General features: G+C 66.8%; 2 protein-coding genes across 3 annotated transcripts in view; one reads left to right on the top strand and one right to left on the bottom strand.

The window, feature by feature from the left end:
* The window catches only part of LOC142004378 (E3 ubiquitin-protein ligase MARCHF5-like), a 31,768-nt gene that overhangs the window by 5,605 nt on the left and 7,959 nt on the right, over positions 1 to 18,204 (top strand). Inside the window, exons 4-6 of one of the 2 annotated variants that reach the window (XM_074981999.1) lie at positions 396 to 570; positions 804 to 973; positions 1,212 to 2,775. In XM_074981999.1, coding sequence (XP_074838100.1) covers positions 396 to 570; positions 804 to 973; positions 1,212 to 1,355 — 489 coding nt within the window. In that variant the 3' untranslated portion in view covers positions 1,356 to 2,775. Of the gene's footprint in view, positions 1 to 395; positions 571 to 803; positions 974 to 1,211; positions 2,776 to 18,204 lie in introns of those variants that run through there. The other variant, XM_074982000.1, reaches the window with a different exon arrangement.
* Positions 9,363 to 16,468, bottom strand: LOC142004381 (neuropeptide Y receptor type 4-2-like). Its single transcript, XM_074982005.1, has 2 exons — positions 16,349 to 16,468; positions 9,363 to 13,616 (listed from the first exon to the last, which is right to left on the bottom strand). The coding sequence occupies exon 2, from the start codon at positions 13,569 to 13,571 to the stop codon at positions 12,468 to 12,470; it is 1,104 nt and encodes a 367-aa protein (XP_074838106.1). The 5' UTR covers positions 13,572 to 13,616; positions 16,349 to 16,468; the 3' UTR covers positions 9,363 to 12,467.

Raw genomic sequence — 18,204 nt, 5'->3', positions numbered from 1 at the left:
ACAGCTGGTGTGGGCAGGAGGGTGCCAGGCTGGGGTTGTACAGCTTTTGTGGGCAGGAGGGTGCCAGGCTGGCTGTGAAGCTGGTGTGGGCAGGAGGGTGCCAGGCTGGCTGTGAAGCTGGTGTAGGCGGGGGGTGCCAGGCTGGGGTTGTACAGCTGGTGTGGGCAGGAGGGTGCCAGGCTGGGGAGATAGAGCTGGTGTAGGCGGGGGGTGCCAGGCTGGGGTTGTACAGCTGGTGTGGGCAGGAGGGTGCCAGGCTGGGGAGATAGAGCTGGTGTGGGCGGGGGGGTGCCAGGAGGAAGCTGGCACTGCCAGTAGCTCTGAATCGCCCTGCGCCGCTGGCCCAGAGGCCCGGTATCCCCTGGGCTCTGAGCCGTGTACTCCCTCGGTGGCAGGTGGTCGGCCACAAGAAGGGGCTGGGTGTGATGGAGCGGGCAGACCCCCTCTTCCTGCTGCTGGGGCTGCCCACCATCCCCGTGCTGCTGGTGCTGGGCCGCCTCGTCCGCTGGGAGGAATACGTCCTGCACCTCTGGCAGAAGTACTCCAGCAAGCTGCAGGCCCTGGTGCCAGGTACGGGCGCGCCGGCTGGCAGGGGGTGGGCCTGGCTGGCAGGGGGTGGGCCTGGCTGGCAGGGAGTGGGCCCGGCTGCCAGCGCTCCGAGCGGGGCCACGCGGGAGCGGGCAGAGCCGTGGGGCTGAGGCCTGGCAGGGACGGGGCGGTTCGGGTCTGAGCCCCAGCCCAGCCCAGCCCAGTCGCAGTAACCCTGCTGTGCCTCAGTTTCCCCCTCTTTCCCATGTCTCCAGGGATCAGCTGCCCGGTGCCCCCGGGGCCGCTGGCTGAGTCCTGCCCCCCGAGCGATCCCCCGTCTCTCTCGCGCATGCTGTGCGGGGCCCTGGTGTTCCCCTCCGTCGCCAGCCTGGTGGGCAGGCTCCTCTTCCGGCGGACGGGCTCCAGCCTGCAGCGCACCATCCTGGTGAGTCTGGGGCGGGGCTGTGCCAGCCATGGGGGGGGCAGTGCCATATCCCCGGGGCTGCAGACGGAGCTGCTGGGCTGCCCGGGAACTAAGCGCAGGTGTCCGAGCTCCCAGGCCCCCCTGCCACGGGAACGGCCCCCTGCGGGGTGTCCCAGAGCTCTGGGGAACCCAGGCCTGGTACCCCCCTCCCTGGGGCTCATGGGCCCAGCGCCCGGCTTCATCACTGCCTCCTCCGCAGGGCGGCGTCACCTTCGTGGCCATCAAGGGGTTGCTGAAAATCTACTTCCGCCAGCAGCAGTACCTGCTCCGCTCCAACCGGCGCGTGCTCGACTGCTGGGAGCCCCCAGAGCCGGCCAGCGCCCCCGAGGCCTGGCTGAACTAGCTGGGTGCCCCCCAGCTCTGGGGCTGGGCCCTGGGGTCCGAGCCAGGGACTCCTCTGCCCTCCATCTCTGGGCCTGGGCCGCCTCCGATAAATAGCCCCTCGCAATGCAAGGGGGAGCTGGTTCCCGGCAGGGGAGCGACCTCCTGCTGCCCGAACTGGTCCCCACGTCGCCAGGGGCTCACCCTGGAGCTTGGCATGGGGGAGCCAGGGGCTGCATCCAGCACTGGGCCAACAGCCCCCCAGGTGCCCGCCCAGCAGCCCGCTAAACCCTGCGCAGGGGCCAGCGTCCGGCCAGAGCCACCTTGCTGCAGCGGCTCCTGTCCAGGGACCTGGCCTTATCCCAGGCCTGCCCTTGCTGGCAGCAGAGCCTTCCGGGGCTGCCGTGCCTGTGGGGATCAGTGGGAGGGGGCTGGGGGTGTCCTCTCCTGCAGGGAGCCTGTGCCCAGAACCTGTCATCCTCAGCCTCTCCCCAGCCCTGCGCCCGCACCCCCAGCTGCAATCTTCATCCCTTAGCCCTGCGCCCACAGCCCTCGCCCCACACCTTGCAGCCCTAGCCCTCTCCCCATATCTCCGCCAGTCCCAGCACCCCAGGCCGCATCCGGGCCAGACCCAGTGACCCAGACCGCCAGCCCTGCGCCCTCATCCTGCACCCTGGACAGAGATCTCATCCCCAGCCCTGAGCTGAACCCCCAGCTGTTGTGCTTCTGAGAAGCACACGGCCGCCCGTCGGTGCCGGGCAGGGCGCCCCAACGTGCGAGTCGCATTGTATCCGGGCTTATGGCCCCACCTCCGGAGCAGCCTCTGGGTGACCCTGAGAGTCCCCCTCTTCCTCCAGCATGAGCCCCAGGCGCCCTTCGCCCCTGGCTTCCCACAGCCCCAGTTTAACTGCCCCCCAACACCCCATGTCCCAGCTGGGAAGACCCAGGGGAGGATGCCCAAAATGCTGTGTATCCGGGGTGGGATTTGCCAGTGGCGGGCGCCGCCGGGTGCCACTCAGCCCTGCGGCCGAGCCTGCCTTGTCCCCCCCCCACCCCCAGGCAGTGGGGAAACCAAGGCGCACACCACCACTCCTGGGGCTGTCAATGACCGGACGTTAACCCATTCCTGGCCGAGCCGGGGAACCGGCACCAGCTGCTCCGGCGATGGCGTGGTAATGCCAGGTGCCGGCAGAGGGCACGTGGGGAAATGCCCCAGCGCCTGCGGAGAAGTAAATGCCCCAGCTGCCCCCCCCGCAGGGCTCACTTGAGCCACCCTCTGTGCCGCCTGGGGCTGGGACTGAGCCCCCATCGGTATGTGGGGCTGAGCCCCCCGAACTCTCAGTGCCGCCTGCCCACAGCAGAGCTGAGGCAGCCTCTGCGCACTCGGCGTGCGGGTGTGGAGGGATGACGAGAATTACCCAGAAATATTGACGCAGACAGAATTCCTGCGAGAGTCACTGCTGTAATCGCTCGACGAAAACGTATTAGAGAGAATTGCCCCTTTCCCCCAGGCCCGACCTCCGGCTCGGCTGGCGCGGGCTGGGAGCCGCGGGCGCCTCCGGCACCGACCGGCCCTGGCGCGGTCTGGGAGCCGCGGGCGCCTCCGGCACCGACCGGCCCTGGCCAGGAGCCCTGCTTGGCCTTGGCCTGTTGCTATGGCTGTAGCAGGGCTCGGGAAACTCAGTGCATGGGGCCAGCACCCCCTGGGAGCTCACCTGGGCCCCCGAGAGCAGAGGCCCCTTGGGAAGGAGCTGCCCTGGAGCTTGGGTACCTGGGCATGGCCGCATCTCCCCCCGCCCCGCGAGCCAGCTGCCTGAGCCCCCTCTTGGGCGAGCACTTTCCTGCTGCTTTCCCAAGGCAGCACCAGCCCTGGGGAATCCCCGCAGTGAGGGTGGTCCTCATACCACACCTGGCCTCCTCTGGGGGAGCCGAGCCCCGTCTCTGGCAGCTGTGCTCGCCACAGCCATACCCCCCACCCTGCCAGCAACAGCCCACGCCCACCGTACACCAGCCGGGGGAGCTTGTGTGATGCCACCGGCAGCCTCAGGCCCTGGCCCCCGTGCCCAGCGCTCTGCAGGGCCCGCTCCCCTGGCTGCTGGTGGGGTGGGGGAGCCCAGGGCGCTGTGCCTGGCAGAACCCCCAGAGCGGAGCTGATGCTAACACAGGGCCACTCCAAACCCAGGGAGGACGCTGAGTCACTCCCAGCACAGGCAGGCCGCTGGGTCAGTGGAAGAGGGAGTGCGGTCTAGTGGGTAAATCCTCCCTGGTTCCCTTCTGCCGTGGGGGTCCGGCAGCTCCCACCAATGTGGCTGGGGGGTGGGGTTAATCTCTGTCCTGTGAAGCAAGTGGGGGCCACCACTGGTGCTGGGCATGGGGGTTCCCACAGCAGTACCCCCATTGCAGCCGGTCAGACGCAAGGAACCGGGGGGAGGTGTCGCCTGCCCTGCGGCGGAGGGGACGGCAGGGGGATGAGGTGTTGGTGGTCTGGGATACCCAGGGGGTCAGACTGAGCCAACTGGTCTCTGCTGGTCTTCACTCTTCTGACTTGAGGGGCAGGAGGGGGCGCAGGCTTTGGGCAGGGGGTGAGAGGTGAGATTTTCCTGGAAGGTCAATACACACTCCACCACCGGCTCCCCTTTGGGAGAGGCCGTCCCCTCCCCGTCCTCTCTCAGCAAGTCCGGGGTCCCTGCACCCTCTTTCCGTCCGCCAGCTCAAAGGGGGAGATCCCTGTGGATTCCTGGGGCACCTCCCTGTATGCAAACAGCCAGTGGGGTGCGTGTCCCAGTCTTGGGGGTGCCGATTCATGAAGGTTCTCAGCATCTGCTTCAGGGTCCCATTGAACATCTCCACCAGCCCATTGGTCTGGGGTGGTCAGCTGTGGCCCAGGTGTGCCAGACCCCACACTTGTCCCACAAGCTTTGCAGCAGGGCTGACGTGAAGTTGGACCCCTGATCTGTGAGGACCTCCTTGGGGAACCCCACTCTGGTGAAAACGGACAGCAGTGCATCCGCCACGGCGTCAGCATCGATAGAGGTCAGGGCCACAGCTTCTGGGTATTGCGTGGCAAAATCTACCACCACCAGGATGTATTTCTTCCCAGAACGCGTCGCCTCACTGAAGGGTCCCACTGTGTCCGTAACCTTCGGGAAAAGTTCCTCTATGGTGGACTGTGGCTTCAGGGCGACTGTCCCCTTGTCCCGGGTCTTCCCCACCCTGTGGCAGGGGTCGCAGGACCGACAATACCGATGTACAGCAGCAAAGACTCCCAGCCAGAAAAAGTTCAGTAGCAACCTCCTCCTGGTGCGGTGGGTCCCCTGGTGTCCTGCCAGCAGCACATCATGGGCCGGGTACAGCAGCCTGCGCTGGTACTTTTGGAGAACCGTTCCAGGACTACAAACTTCTCCAGGTCTTGCAGGGTCCGGGCTCCCTCCCCGAACACCCACCCGCAGTAGTATTGCTTCAGGCAGGAGGCCAGGTCTGCATAGGTCTGCCCCGGCCTCTTCCGCGCCTCCTGGAACTTCTCCCTGTACTCCCTGGGGGTCAGCCCGAACCTTTGCAGCAGGGCCTGTTTGACCCGTTCATAGTCCCCGGCCTGCAGCCCCTTCAGCTGGCTGAGCACCGCTGCGGCCTTGTGGCCCAGCAAGGGGGTGAGCCGCAGGAGCCGTTCCTCCGGGGGGACCTCGTGCAACTCGCAGACTCGCTCGAAGGAGGCGAGGAACGTGTCCATGGCCCTCACGTCCTCACACGGGCCCAGCAAGAGCCACGGAAAGCGCCTGCCGGGGCCGGGCCTCCTGGCCCCCTCCCCGCTCAGCGCAGCCGGGGCCTCTTCGCGTTTCATCTCCGCCATGGTCGGCTCGTGCTCCCTCTGTGTGTCTCCTTGCTGAGGCTGTCGCTCCTGGTCTTCCAGCTCCGCTAATCCCGCCCGGATCTCCGGCTGCTGCAGCTCTGTTGCGGGGGACCCTGCCCGGGGTGGATGGCCGCTAGTGGGGCGCGGCCGGGTGGGCACCGTGGCTGGCTGGCAGCATCCAGCCCCCACTCCCGCCTGAGAGTCCGAAACACTCCCAGGGGGTGACCGGCTGCTTCCTGCTGGGACAGGATCTGGCCCCCTGGACCGGTCATTCTCTTCCAGCCGGGCAATCAGCTGGGCCTTGGTCGCCTTCCCCACGGGCAGGCCCCTCTCTGTGCACAGCCCCGCTAGCTCTGCCTTCAGGAGTCGGGTATAATCCATCTCCCCGCCGTCCCCCGGGTGCCGACTCACCGGCCGAAGCTGCAGCGCCGCACGGTTCCCAGAAATCGCTTTGTTCTGCCCCTGGCCCCCCTGGCTGTCGTGAGGCTCCTTCCTTCTACTGCGCCCAGTCAGTCGCTGCTGGGAGCTCATCCGTGGGTGCAGGGTATCCCACTTCTGCCACCAGTGGGGTGAGGTTCCGGGGTCCCCAGGCTCTGCCCCCGGTCTGCAGGCAGGAGTGACTCTCACTCAGCAGGTAGAACAGGGAGTTTATCCGTCGACAGAGGCCCAGCTCAGCGCAGAGGGGTCAGTGCAGCAGAGACAGTCATTCCAACCCATCCTGGGGAGAGGAGCCCGAGGGGGGCCCCTCTGGGGTGTAGCCTCCTCCCAGCACAGGCTGGCTCCTTCCAACTCCCCTCCAGCTTCTAACTGCCACCTCTGACTCAAACCAGCTGGGCTCCTCCCTGCTCTGTGTTCAGGTCAGAGGTGTTACCTGCCAGCTTAGCTCACAGGCCCAGGGGTCAGCCCAGCCGCTGGGAGCTGCTCTGACCATCGCACACACATTCAGCCTGACTCTGGGATGTGAGAGCTCTGGGTTGGGGGTCAGGGTGTGGCAGGAGGGGGTATGGGCTCTGGGCTGGGGGTTGGGGTGCGGGAGGGGGTGAGGGCTCCGAGCCAGGGGTTGGGGTGTGGTGGGGGGTGTATGGGCTCTGGGTCAGGGTGCGGGAGGGGTACAGGCTCTGGGCTGAGGGTTGGGGTGCAGGAGGGGGTATGGGCTTGGGGCCAGGGGCTGGGATGCGGGAGGGGGTACAGGCTGCAGGCCGGGGGTCGGGGTGCAGGAGGGGGTATGGGTTCCGGGCCAGGGGCTGGGGTGCAGGAGGGGGTACAGGTTCTGGGCCAGGGGCTGGGGTACAGGAGGGGGTATGGGCTCCGGGCTGGGGGTCAGGGTGCAGGAGGGGGTACAGGTTCTGGGCCGGGGGTCAGGGTGCAGGAGGAGGTACGGGTTCCGGGCCGGGGGTCGGGGTGCAGGAGGGGGTACAGGCTTGGGGCTAGGGGCTGGGATGCGGGAAGGGGTACAGTCTGCGGGCCGGGGGTCGGGGTGCAGGAGGGGGTACAGGCTTGGGGCTAGGGGCTGGGATGCGGGAAGGGGTACACTCTGCGGGCTGGGGGTCGGGGGTGCAGGAGGGGGTACAGGCTTGGGGCTAGGGGCTGGGATGCGGGAAGGGGTACAGTCTGCGGGCCGGGGGTCGGGGGTGCAGGAGGGGGTACAGGCTCTGGGCTGGGGGCTGGGGTGCAGGAGGGGGTATGGGTTCTGGGCTGGGGGGTTCTTGGATTTCCCTGGGGGACTTCCTGCTGGGGTTGCAAGGCGGCTGCAGGATCTGGGTGCTGGGGCTGGTTCCCCTTGTCTCTGATGGTTTTAGATCTCCTCTTTTTGAAGCCCATGTGGCTGCTGTGCTGCACTGGGGTGTTGGGGGGGGTGAGCCACAGGCTGAGCAGCTCCCACTGGCTGGGGTGGACCCCTGGGGCTGTGACCTAAGCTGGCAGGCATGTATCCCAGGGGTTATCAGCAGCAGAGGAGGGTGAGGGGCCTGCTGGTGGGCTGGGAGCATCCCGGCTCGGGCCATCCCGGCTGTGGGGGACACCCCTCAGCCCTGGGGCAAGGCCATATGGCAGCTTCCCGGCAGAGCCACCGCAGGCGCTGGGCTGCCTTGCTTGGGGTGCCAGGAGCCACCCCCCCAGCTCCTATTGCCAGCTGGCCCTCAGCAAGGCAGAGCAGGGTGTGCGGTCGGTCGCTATAGAGACAGCACCGTTTCCCTGGTGACCCTCGCTATGGAGACAGGAGGCTTGGGGCTGGGGTGGGACCATGGCTGGTTCCATCTCCCAGCGAGGCAGGAGCTGGGGCAGGGTTCCCCCAGTGTGGCCCCCCCCCCCAGTGTGCTGGGCCTAGGCAGCTCCGGGGGACCATCAGCTCCCTTGCTCCCTGGGGGGACCCCCAGCCTGTCCTCCCCCTGCCACCACAGGCTCAGGGAGCACAGCCCAGACAGAGCCCAGGACCCCTCCTGCCACCTGGCTCCCAGCAACCTCGGGCCTCCCCCCACTCGGTCCAGGCTCCCAGAGGTCCCCGCGAGGCTGGGTTGCTCCCCAGCTGTGCACAGAGACAGGGCTGCACCCCCCCGTGAGCATCCCCTTCCGCCGCCACATCCCAGGGCTTCACTCCCATGTGGCCTATGCAACATGAGGCCCCAGAGGGGCAGAGATGTGGCCAAGGCCTGGCGGTGGGGGGGTCAGGGGCTGGCCCCAGGTAGCTGCCCCCCCTGCAGTCTCTGTGTGTGTGGCAGTGGCACAGCCCAGGCCCCACAGGGCAGGGGGTCAGCCGCCACCTCTCACTTCCCCACGGCTGGCTGCTGCTACCGCCATTGGCCAGCCAGGGAAACTGAGGCACAGAGCAGCTAAGCGGTGTGGGCAAGGCAGCCAGCGAGTCAGTGACAGAGCTGGGGTGCCCTGACTCGCCTCCCTTGTGCTCCAACTCCTAGGCCAGGCTGCCCTCCAGCAACTGTCCCTGGCTGGGGCAGTGGCCGCCTGATTTCCTGCACCGGCTGTGACCTGGCTGGGGAGCCAGAACCCCGGCTGCGGTGAAAGCTGTGCAGGCACCATTGCAGATTGGCCTCGACCCCACGGAGCGGCAGGAGTGAGCTGGGAGCTGGCTCTGCAATGGGGTGTGGGGCAGACCTGCCTCTCCATGGGGTGCACAGACTCATGGCCCCCCATTGCCCAGGCAGCTCCTGCAGGCCCGGGGATGGAGCGGCAATGGCCCCCCATTTCTGCTTGCCCTGGCTCAGCTGAGGGGCAGCCACTGGGGAGCCCACAGCCCAGCTGCTCCCCCCAGCTTCCAGCTACCGCCTTCCTTAGCCCCTGGGGGGGGCAGAGATGGGAGGGTGAGCCCCTAACCCCGCCCCTGCAGCCAAACACGCCCCCCTGCAGGTGGTACACAGGCCCAGCTTCCCCCTAGCCTGAGAGCAGAGAGGGCAGCTGGCACCCAGTCGTAGCCAGAGCGTGGCGAGCAGTGGGGCAGAGCAGGTGGGCGGGGGGGCATGAGAGGCCACAGCTTGTGTGCTTTTGTGGGGCTCGACCCCTGGGCGGGCTGCTCTCCCGCCCGCTCAAAGCCCCATAGCCCGGGGGAAAGCTGAGCCCATGCCACTCACCAAACAGCCCCCCTGAGATAGAGGGTGGGCAGGGGGGGCATTTGGTCATGAATGGGGGCGGGGCTGTGGGGCAGAAGGCAGGCGGGGCTGGGGCTGTGGGGCAGGAGGTAGGCAGGGATGGGGCCATGAGGCAGTAGCCGGGGTGGGGTTGGGGCTGTGGGGCAGTAGGTGGGTGGGGCTGGGGCCATGGGGCTGGGGCTGGGGGCCAGTAGGCGGGTGGGGGTGGGGGTGTGGGGCAGTAGGTGGGCAGGGATGGGGCTGTGGGGCAGTAGCCGGGGTGGCGCTGGGGATGTGGGGCAGTAGGCAGACGGGGGCGGCCATGGGGCAGTAGCCCTGGTGGGGCTGGGGCTTTGGGGCAGTTGGTGGGTGGGGGTGGGGCTGTGGGGCAGTAGGTGGGGGGTCATGGGGCAGTAGCCTGGGTGGCATTGGGGCTGGGGCTGTGAGGCAGTAGGTGGGTGCGGGGGCTGTGGGGCAGTAGGCGGGGGGGGCCATGGGGCAGTAGCCCGGGTGGGGCTGGGGCTGTGGGGCAGTAGGCAGGCAGGGGGGGCCATGGGGCAGTAGGCGGGGCGGGGGTAGGGCCACTGCTGGCAGGGCTGACGTCCGACCCCCCGCAGGAGTTTCTGGAGAGGGTGGTGCTTTTTCGCAAACGCGGGCCACGGTCTTTTAACCATCCAGGCGTTCAGACAGCCGCGCCCCGAGTGTGCCTGAGAGAGGGCCAGGGAACATCGGCGCAGGACCAGGGCTTGGCTAAACAGCTGTGTTCGCTTCCAAAGTCACCCCGTCAGAAAGGTTTTATAGGCTTCACCTGGGCTCGGGTACGGGAAAGCCCTACTCGAAACAACTCAGCCTGGCAGGTACCACCAGCCATAGGCCTGGGGCAACTAAATAGATTTTTTGGCTCGTTTCGATGCTGCCGGGGTCACCGTTTCCTGTTGCTAGTGGCCAAAAACATGCTGGGAAATACAGCTGTGATGCGACGGGGCAGCCTGAGCAACAGGCTGAGCAGCTCACGCAGGCTGGGGCCGACCCCTGGGGCTGTACCCTAAATTGGCAGGTATCACCTCTGTCCCCGACACAGAGCAGCGGGCGCCCGGCTGGTTTGCGTGACTTGGCTGGGGGCTGGAGAGGACCATGGCTGGCCGGGCTGAGCTGGGGCTCCACGCCTGGGGTCCCCTGGGGGGATCCTCCCCCAGGAGCTGGACAGACACTTCCGGCCAATGAAATTTAATGGGGATAAGTGGAAAAAAATGCTCCTTGGGAAAAATAACCCCAAGTGTACATCCAATACAATGGGGGCTAATTTAGCTACAGCTAAGCAGGAGAGCGATCCTGGGGTTATCACGGCTCATCCTCTGAAAACACCCATGTGGTGCGCAGCTGCAGGCAACAAACCCCCCGGGGGGTTGGGGATTATTAAAAAAGGGATAGAGAAGGAGACAGAACTTTGTTACTGCCCCTTTCTAAATCCATGACGCCCACATCTGGAATATCGCACATGGGTGTGGGCTCCTCGCCTGCAGAAAGGTCTCCTGGCGCTGGCAAAGGTTCAGAAAAGGGCAACTAGAGGGATTAGGGGCTTGGACCAGGTCCCGTCTGAGGAGAGGCTAAAAAGCTGGGGAGTTTTCAGTTTCGAGAAGAGGAGGCCGAGGGGGACAGGATGGAGGGCGATAAAATCGTGAGCGGTGTGGAGAGGATGAATAAAGAGGAGTGAGTTAGTTAGAAGCTGAGGCACTCGCCTGGTGTCACTGCAGGACAATAGGAAACACAGGACACCAAAGCAGGGGGGGAAAACCCTCCCACCCCCACTGCCCCCCAAGGGCCAGTCACCTCACCTTAGGCAACGCGCCTTCCTGGAGCTATCTGCCTTGGGTCTTGGTCTGCCTCCCCGACCCAGCTCCTCTTCCCTCCCAGCCCAATCTCAACCTTCCTCCCGGCCAGCTGCAGCCCTCCATGGCTCCCCCGGCCCCCTCGCCACGGCTCCACTCTCTGTGGGAGCTGGACCCCAGAACCAGCCCGTGCCAATCAGCCTCCCAACCAGCCTTCCATGGCAGCAGGGAGCAGGCCCAGAGCTGGCTCGAGTCCCTTTATTCTCCGCTATTATAAAGTGTCTCTCGCTGGGCGTAAAGCCACCACCCCGGGCATTTCAGTATTTATGCGCTGGTTAGAAACGCCGACTGTTGCCCAAATCCCCCACCAGCCATGGGCCCGTGTTCATCGTCGCCTCCAGAGACAGGCGCGTGCTCTAAGGAGAGGTGAATTCAGCTCCTCTTGGACAGTGAAAGGAAACTGGCAGCTAAATCCAAGTTCCCCCAGCCCCAGGGGCTGGATAAAGCACCGAAAGCCAACTCAGAATGAGACACGCACAGACACGAATGTTCCAGGAGGAGCTGGCCATGGCAGCGGACGTGACACCGTGAGCTTCCTCGTGGACAGTGAGGGGGATGAATATTCTTGGCAGTCCCGGGGTAAAGGCGTGTGACTGAGAGAACGGTGCAAAAACCCAGCGGTGAAAAGTCCAGGGACTCCTGCAGCTCCTTCCCCGGCTTAACAACCCCGGGTGTTACCAGGGTCCCCGAGAAGATGATTTTGCTTTAAGAAAAAGATGGAATTTTATCCCACCCGGTCCCCTTGAAAATTCCAGCCCAGGTAGGTCTGTCTGCAGCCCCACACGCCGCCGTCTTTCTGGGCGGACAGTCTGAGGCAGGCTGGCGTTTCAGGCTCAGCAGAAGGCCGGGAGAGCCCCTGCCTTTGGTGATATCCTGCAGACTGGCCACAGGGTTTTGGCAGGGTGCCCGGCAGGCGCTCAGGCTCCACCGAGGTGGGAAAATGGCGAGTCCCTGGCACGACTCAGCTGAGGCCGTGTGCGGCGCAGCCTGGGCTGCAATGGCCGGGTTCAGGATGTTCTTTCAGCGCGCCGGCCGGCTTTCGGCCTTGTCCCCAGAAGCGCAGATCTAAGAGCAAGGTGTGATGGAGTGGGGGGGGTGCATGTGTGAGACTCAGGCTGGATGTGTGAGACAGGCAGAGCAGCTCCCAGTGGCTAAGGATGACCCTGGGGCTATAACTTAGCTGGCAGGTAACACCTCTGCCCTGAACAAAGAGGCGGGAGGAGCCGAGCTGGGTTTGAATAGGAGGGGGCTGGAAGCTGGAGGGGAGAGGGAGCTGGAAGGAGCCAGCGGGGCGAGGGGGGAAGCTACACCCCAGAGGGGCCCCCCTCGGGCTCCTCTCCCCAGGACGGGTTGGAATGACTGTCTCTGACTGCTGCACTGACGCTTCTGTGAGAAACTGGGTCTCTGTCGCCTCATAAACTTCCTGTTCTACCTGCTGAGTGAGAGTCACTCCTGCCTGCGGCTGGGGTGCAGCGCATGGGGACCCCTGAATCCCATCACAAGAGTCACTGCTGCCTGTGGCCGGGGTGCAGCACATGGGGCCCCCTGAACCCCATCACAAGAGTCACTCCTGCCTGCGGCCGGGGTGCAGCGCATGGGGCCCCCTGAACCCCATCACACAAGGCATCGGTGAGGGGTCTGCTTCCAGGCTGAAGGGCTGACCGCTGAGCACGGGCCACAGCCCAGGCCCTGCCAGGGCCGGGCTCCGGTGGGTTTCTCTGGCTCCCCAGCCTCCGAGCAGTAGACAGGCACATGGAAGAGCAATAACCCCCCTTCCCCGGGCCAGGCTCCGGCACAAGGGCCCAGGGCCAGCGGCCCCGTCAGGCATGGGTGGCGTCCCCCCCGCTGCGCAGCGAGGCCTTGGAGATCTCGGTGCTGACGGTGGCCAGCGGGAAGGTCTCGTCCGCGTGCTTCCGGCCGGGGCAGCTGCAGCGGGTCAGCAGGGCTTTGAGCTCCCGCTGGAAGGCGCTGTTGAGAAAGCCGTAGAGGAGGGGGTTGACGCAAGTGGAGGCCATGGCGGCCAGGTGGCAGAGGGAGAAGATGAGGTCGTGGTAGCAGACGGAGATCCGCTCGTGCGCCCAGTCGTAGAGGGTGTTAAAGACAGTCAGGGGCAGCCAGCAGGCGGCGAAGGCCCCCACCAGGCAAGCCAGCATGACGCTGACCCGGCGGTGGCTGGCGGCCCGGGCTGTGTCCTTGGGCCGCTCCAGCACGTCCCGCCGGCGGCGCAGGCGCAGGAAAATGCGGCAGTAGCAGGCCAGGATGAGCAGCAGAGGCAGGCAGTACTGGAAGAGCAGCAGGCCGGTGGTGTAGGCCAGGCGGTGGCTGTCCGAGGGCCAGCGCTCCAGGCACACCACGTGGCCGGCCAGGGCGTCCGGGGGCAGGCTGAGGTTGCGGAAGGGCTCGTCCGTCAGCACGCTGAAGGCCAGGAAGGGCAGGGAGACAAGGCCCGCCACCAGCCAGGTGAGGGCCACGGCCAGGTAGGCGTGGCCGGCGCCCGGGCGCCAGCCGGTGGGGTGCAGGATGAGCCGGTGCCGCTCCAGGGCGATCCAGGCCAGGGAGAGGATGGAGACAGTGACGGAGAGGCACTGGGCGAAGGGGCTGGCCTTGCACAGCAGCTCGCCCAGCACCCAGCGGCCCATCAGCGTGTAGATGACGGTGACAGGCAGGCACAGCAGGCTCACCAGCAGGTCGGAGCAGGCCAGGTTGGCGATGAAGATGCTGGTGACGTTCCGGGTGTCGCGGCGGCGGGCGATGGCACACACCAGGCAGAGGTTGCCCACCAGCCCCACGGCCAGCAGGGCGCTGTAGGCCAGGATGAGCAGCGTGCTGCTCCCCACGGAGGCGCCGCAGGGCCCCTCGGGCGCCCAGGGCAGGGGGAGCCGCTGGGAGGCGTTCGGGGAAAGCAGCTGCAGCAGCTCGTCCATCCTCCGCGCCCGGGCAGGGGACGCCCCGCGGCTGGCAGCTCTGGCCTGCGCCAGACGGAAGCGGAGCTGGGGGGCGCCCGGCACCTGCCCGCACCCCCCCCGCCCGCCTACTGCCCCACGGCCCCAGCCCCGCCCCGCCTACTGCCCCACGGCCCCAGCCCCGCCCCCGCCCGCCTACTGCCCCACGGCCCCAGCCCCACCCCACCTACTGCCCTATGGCTCCAGCCCCGCCCCGGCCCGCCTACTGCCCCACAGCCCCAGCCCCACCCCACCTACTGCCCTATGGCTCCAGCCCCGCCCCGGCCCACCTACTGCCCCATGGCCCCAGCCCCACCCCGCCTACTGCCCCACGGCCCCAGCCCCACCCCACCTACTGCCCTATGGCTCCAGCCCCGCCCCGGCCCGCCTACTGCCCCACAGCCCCAGCCCCACCCCACCTACTGCCCTATGGCTCCAGCCCCGCCCCGGCCCGCCTACTGCCCCACAGCCCCAGCCCCACCCCACCTACTGCCCTATGGCTCCAGCCCCGCCCCGGCCCGCCTACTGCCCCACGGCCCCAGCCCCACCCCACCTACTGCCCTATGGCCCCAGCCCCACCCCGGCCCGCCTACTGCTCCATGGCCCCAGCCCCACCCCGCCTACTGCCCCACGGCCCCATCCCCGTCCACCTACTGCCCCACAGCCCCAGCCACAACCATTTACTGCCCCATGGCCACACCCCTGCCTGCCTACTGCCCCACGGCCATAGCCCCACCCGCCTACTGCCCCACGACACTAGTCCCACCCCAGCTACTGTCCCACAGTCCCCGCCCCACCCGCCTACTGCCCCACAGCCCCATCCCCACCCACCTACTACCCCACAGTCCCTGCCCCACCCCCACCCGCCTACTGCCCCACAGCACTAGTCCCACCCCAGCTACTGCCCCACAGCTCCATCCCCATGCGCCTACTGCCCCACAGCTCCAGCCCCACCCGCCTACTGCCCCATGGCCCCACCCCTGCCCCGCCTTCTGCCCCACGGCCCCAACCCTGCTCACCTACTGCCCCACAGCCCTGCCCCACCTGGCGCCCCTCGGCCCCACCCCACCCAACCCCTACTGCCCCCTTGTTCCAATCCATTCCCACCTACTACCCCCATGACCCTGAATCACCCAGTGCCTCCCTCACACCCATGTACCCCAGGGCCCTGCCTGTCCTGGCCCAAACCACCACGTACCCCAGGGCCCTGCCTGTCCCGTCCCGTCCCACCACGTACCCCAGGGCCCCGCCTGTCCCGTCCCGTCCCACCACGTACCCCAGGGCCCCGCCTGTCCCGTCCCATCCCACCACCTACCCCAGGGCCCTGCCTGTCCCGTCCCATCCCACCACCTACCCCAGGGCCCTGCCTGTCCCGTCCCGTCCCACCACCTACCCCACGGCCCTGCCTGTCCCGTCCCGTCCCACCACGTACCCCAGGGCCCCGCCTGTCCCGTCCTGTCCCACCACGTACCCCAGGACCCTGCCTGCCCCAGCCCATCTACTACGTACCCCAGGGCCCTGCCTGCCCCAGCCCATCCACCACGTACCCCAGGGCCCTGCCTGCCCCAGCCCATCCACCTCGTACCCCAGGGCCCTGCCTGCCCCAGCCCATCCACCTCGTACCCCAGAGCCCTGCCTGCCCCAGCCCATCCACCACGTACCCCAGGGCCCTGCCTGCCCCAGCCCATCCACCTCGTACCCCAGGGCCCTGCCTGCCCCAGCCCATCCACCACGTACCCCAGGGCCCTGCCTGTCCCGTCCCGTCCCACCACGTACCCCAGGGTTGTGGGGATCCATGCACGGGGGGGGTTGTACGGGTCTGTGCGCGGGGGTGTTGTGCCAACCCATGCATGGAGGGGGGTGTTGTGGGGATCCATGTAGGGGGGGCATATGCGGATCCGTGCTCGGGGTGGGGATCGTGGGGATCCCTGCACCGGGGTGTTGTGGGGATCCATGCTTGGGGGGGCTGTGCGGATTCGTGCATGTGGGGGTTGTGGGGATCCGTGCACGGGGGGGGGTGCGGATTCGTGCATGTGGGGGTTGTGGGGATCTGTGCATGGAGGGGGTCATGGGGATCTGTGCATGGAGGGGGTCATGGGGATCTGTGCTCGCGGGGGGTGTAGGGATCCGTGCACGGGGGGGGGTGCGGATTCGTGCATATGGGGGTTGTGGGGATCTGTGCATGGAGGGGGTTGTGGGGATCCGTGCACGGGGGGGTGCGGATTCGTGCATGTGGGGGTTGTGGGGATCTGTGCATGGAGGGGGTCATGGGGATCTGTGCTCGCGGGGGGTGTAGGGATCCGTGCACGGGGGGGGGTGCGGATTCGTGCATATGGGGGTTGTGGGGATCTGTGCATGGAGGGGGTTGTGGGGATCCGTGCACGGGGGGGGTGCGGATTCGTGCATGGGGGGGTTGTGGGGATCTGTGCATGGAGGGGGTTGTGGGGATCCGTGCACGGGGGGTTGTGGGGATCCGTGCACGGGGGGGGGGTGCGGATTCGTGCATGTGGGGGTTGTGGGGATCTGTGCATGGAGGGGTCATGGGGATCTGTGCTCGCGGGGGGTGTAGGGATCCGTGCACGGGGGGGGGTGCGGATTCGTGCATATGGGGGTTGCGGGGATCCCTCCGGGGACGGGTGCCGAGCTCTGCCCGCAGCCGCAGCGCTGCCCCACACCCCCCCCGGCCAGTGCCTGGGGCTGGCTCGGCTCTCCCCAGCCCAGCCCGCCCCGCCCCGCCCCGCACGGACCCGCCCCCTCACCTGGCTGGGGGCTCCGGCTCGGCTCGGCTCGGCTCGGCGGCTGCCGCAGCGTCTGGCCCCGCTGCGGGCTGCGGGCGGCGGGGGCCGGCCCCTCTGGAGGCGGCGCAGAGACGCCCCGGACCCCGCCCAGGTTCGGGGGTGCGTCGGGGGGGGGCGGGGTGCCACCAGTCGGGCGCCCCAGCAGTGGGAACCCCCCGCCGTCCCCACACCCGACCTGAAGCCCCCTGTGACCCCATCCTGTGCCCCTGCCCCACCTACACCCCCTGTGACCCCAACCTGTGCCCCTCCCCCACCGACACCCCCATGACCCTGACCTGTGCCCCTGCCCCACCTACACCCCCTGTGACCCCAACCTGTGCCCCTCCCCCACCGACACCCCCATGACCCCAACCTGTGCCCCTCCCCCACCGACACCCCCATGACCCTGACCTGTGCCCCTCCTCCACCTACACCCGTTACCCCAATCTGTGCCCCCCCACCTACACCCCATGACCCCAACTTGTGCCCCTGCCCCACCTACACCCCCTGTGACCCCATCCTGTGCCCCTCCCCCACCTACACCCCTGTTACCCCAATCTGTGCCCCCCACCTACACCCCATGACCCCAACCTGTGCCCCTGCCCCACCTACACCCCGTGACCCCAACCTGTGCCCCTCCCCCACCGACACCCCCATGACCCTGACTTGTGCCCCTCCCCCACCTACACCCTGTTACTCGAGCCTGTGCCCCCCCCCACCTACACCCCGTTACCCCAGCCCTGGCACCTGTCCCCGTTCCGCGCCCAGCCCAGCTCAGCTCCCCTTTCTGGCTACTGCTCTGGTGAGCCTTTGCCTGGGGCTCTGACTCCTGTCACCTGATAAACCTGTTCTCCCTCTGCCTGCAGCTGGGGGGCAGGGCTGGGGAACCCCACGCTCTGTGACGGGTATAAACAGTTCAGGTGGGGGAGCAGCTCTGGACGGAAGGGAGCAGAGTGGCTGCTCAGACCTGCAGTGTGAAACGGGAGACCAGCCAGGTGAGAGTCTGGGTTAAGTTCAGAGGCGAGAGCAATGAGGCGATGCCGTGGTGGGGTCTGCTCTAGCCGCCAGGGCGGGAGGCTGAGGTAGACGCGGCTTTCGTCAGACAACTAACAGACTCTTCCGGATCCCAGGATCTGGTTCTCCTGGGGGACTTCACTCACCCGGACATCTGCTGGGAGATCAGTACAGCAGCAACGGACCATCCAGGAAGTGTTCAGAGAACATTGGGGATAACTTCCTGGACCAGGTGCTGAAGGAACCGAGCAGGGGCCGTGCACAGCTTGACCTACAAACAGGGAGGAATTGGTGGGGGACATAGATGGAGGTGGCAACCTGGGTAGTGGTGATCCTGACCTGTGACCCTGACCGCAGGATGAAAGGACAGCACCAGAATAGACTCTGGATTTCAGAAGAGCTGACTTCGACTCCCTCAGGAAACTGGCGGGCAGGCGCCCCTGGGTTGCTAACATGAGGGGCAACGGAGCCCCCGAGAGCTGGCCGCGTCTTAAAGAAGGTTTATGGAAGGCCCAGGAACAAACCGCCCCCAAGTGCAGTAGGAAAAGCAAATATGGTAAGTGGCCAGCTGGGCTTAACCATGAAATCTTTGGGGCACTTGACCACACAAGGGAAGCTTACAAGAAGTGGAAACTGGGACAGACAACTAGGGAAGAGTGTAAATCTATTGCTGAAGCGTACAGGGGTGTAATCATGATGGCCAAAGCACAGTTGGAGGGACATCTAGCAAAGTATCTGAAAGGAAACAAGAAGGGTTTCTACGGGTATGTTAACAATAGGAGGGTGACTGGGGAGGGTGTGGGGCCGTTACTAGATGAGGGAGG

Source organism: Carettochelys insculpta, chromosome 31, assembly GCF_033958435.1.
Source record: "Carettochelys insculpta isolate YL-2023 chromosome 31, ASM3395843v1, whole genome shotgun sequence".
NCBI lineage: Eukaryota > Metazoa > Chordata > Testudines > Carettochelyidae > Carettochelys > Carettochelys insculpta.
The sequence above is the reverse complement of the archived record's forward strand: the minus strand, read 5'-3'. Positions and strand labels throughout refer to the sequence as shown.

Coding starts and splice junctions, on each gene's coding strand:
- LOC142004381 (XM_074982005.1), bottom strand. CDS start 13,571: ATGGACGAGCTGCTGCAGCTGCTTTCCCCGAACGCCTCCCAGCGGCTC.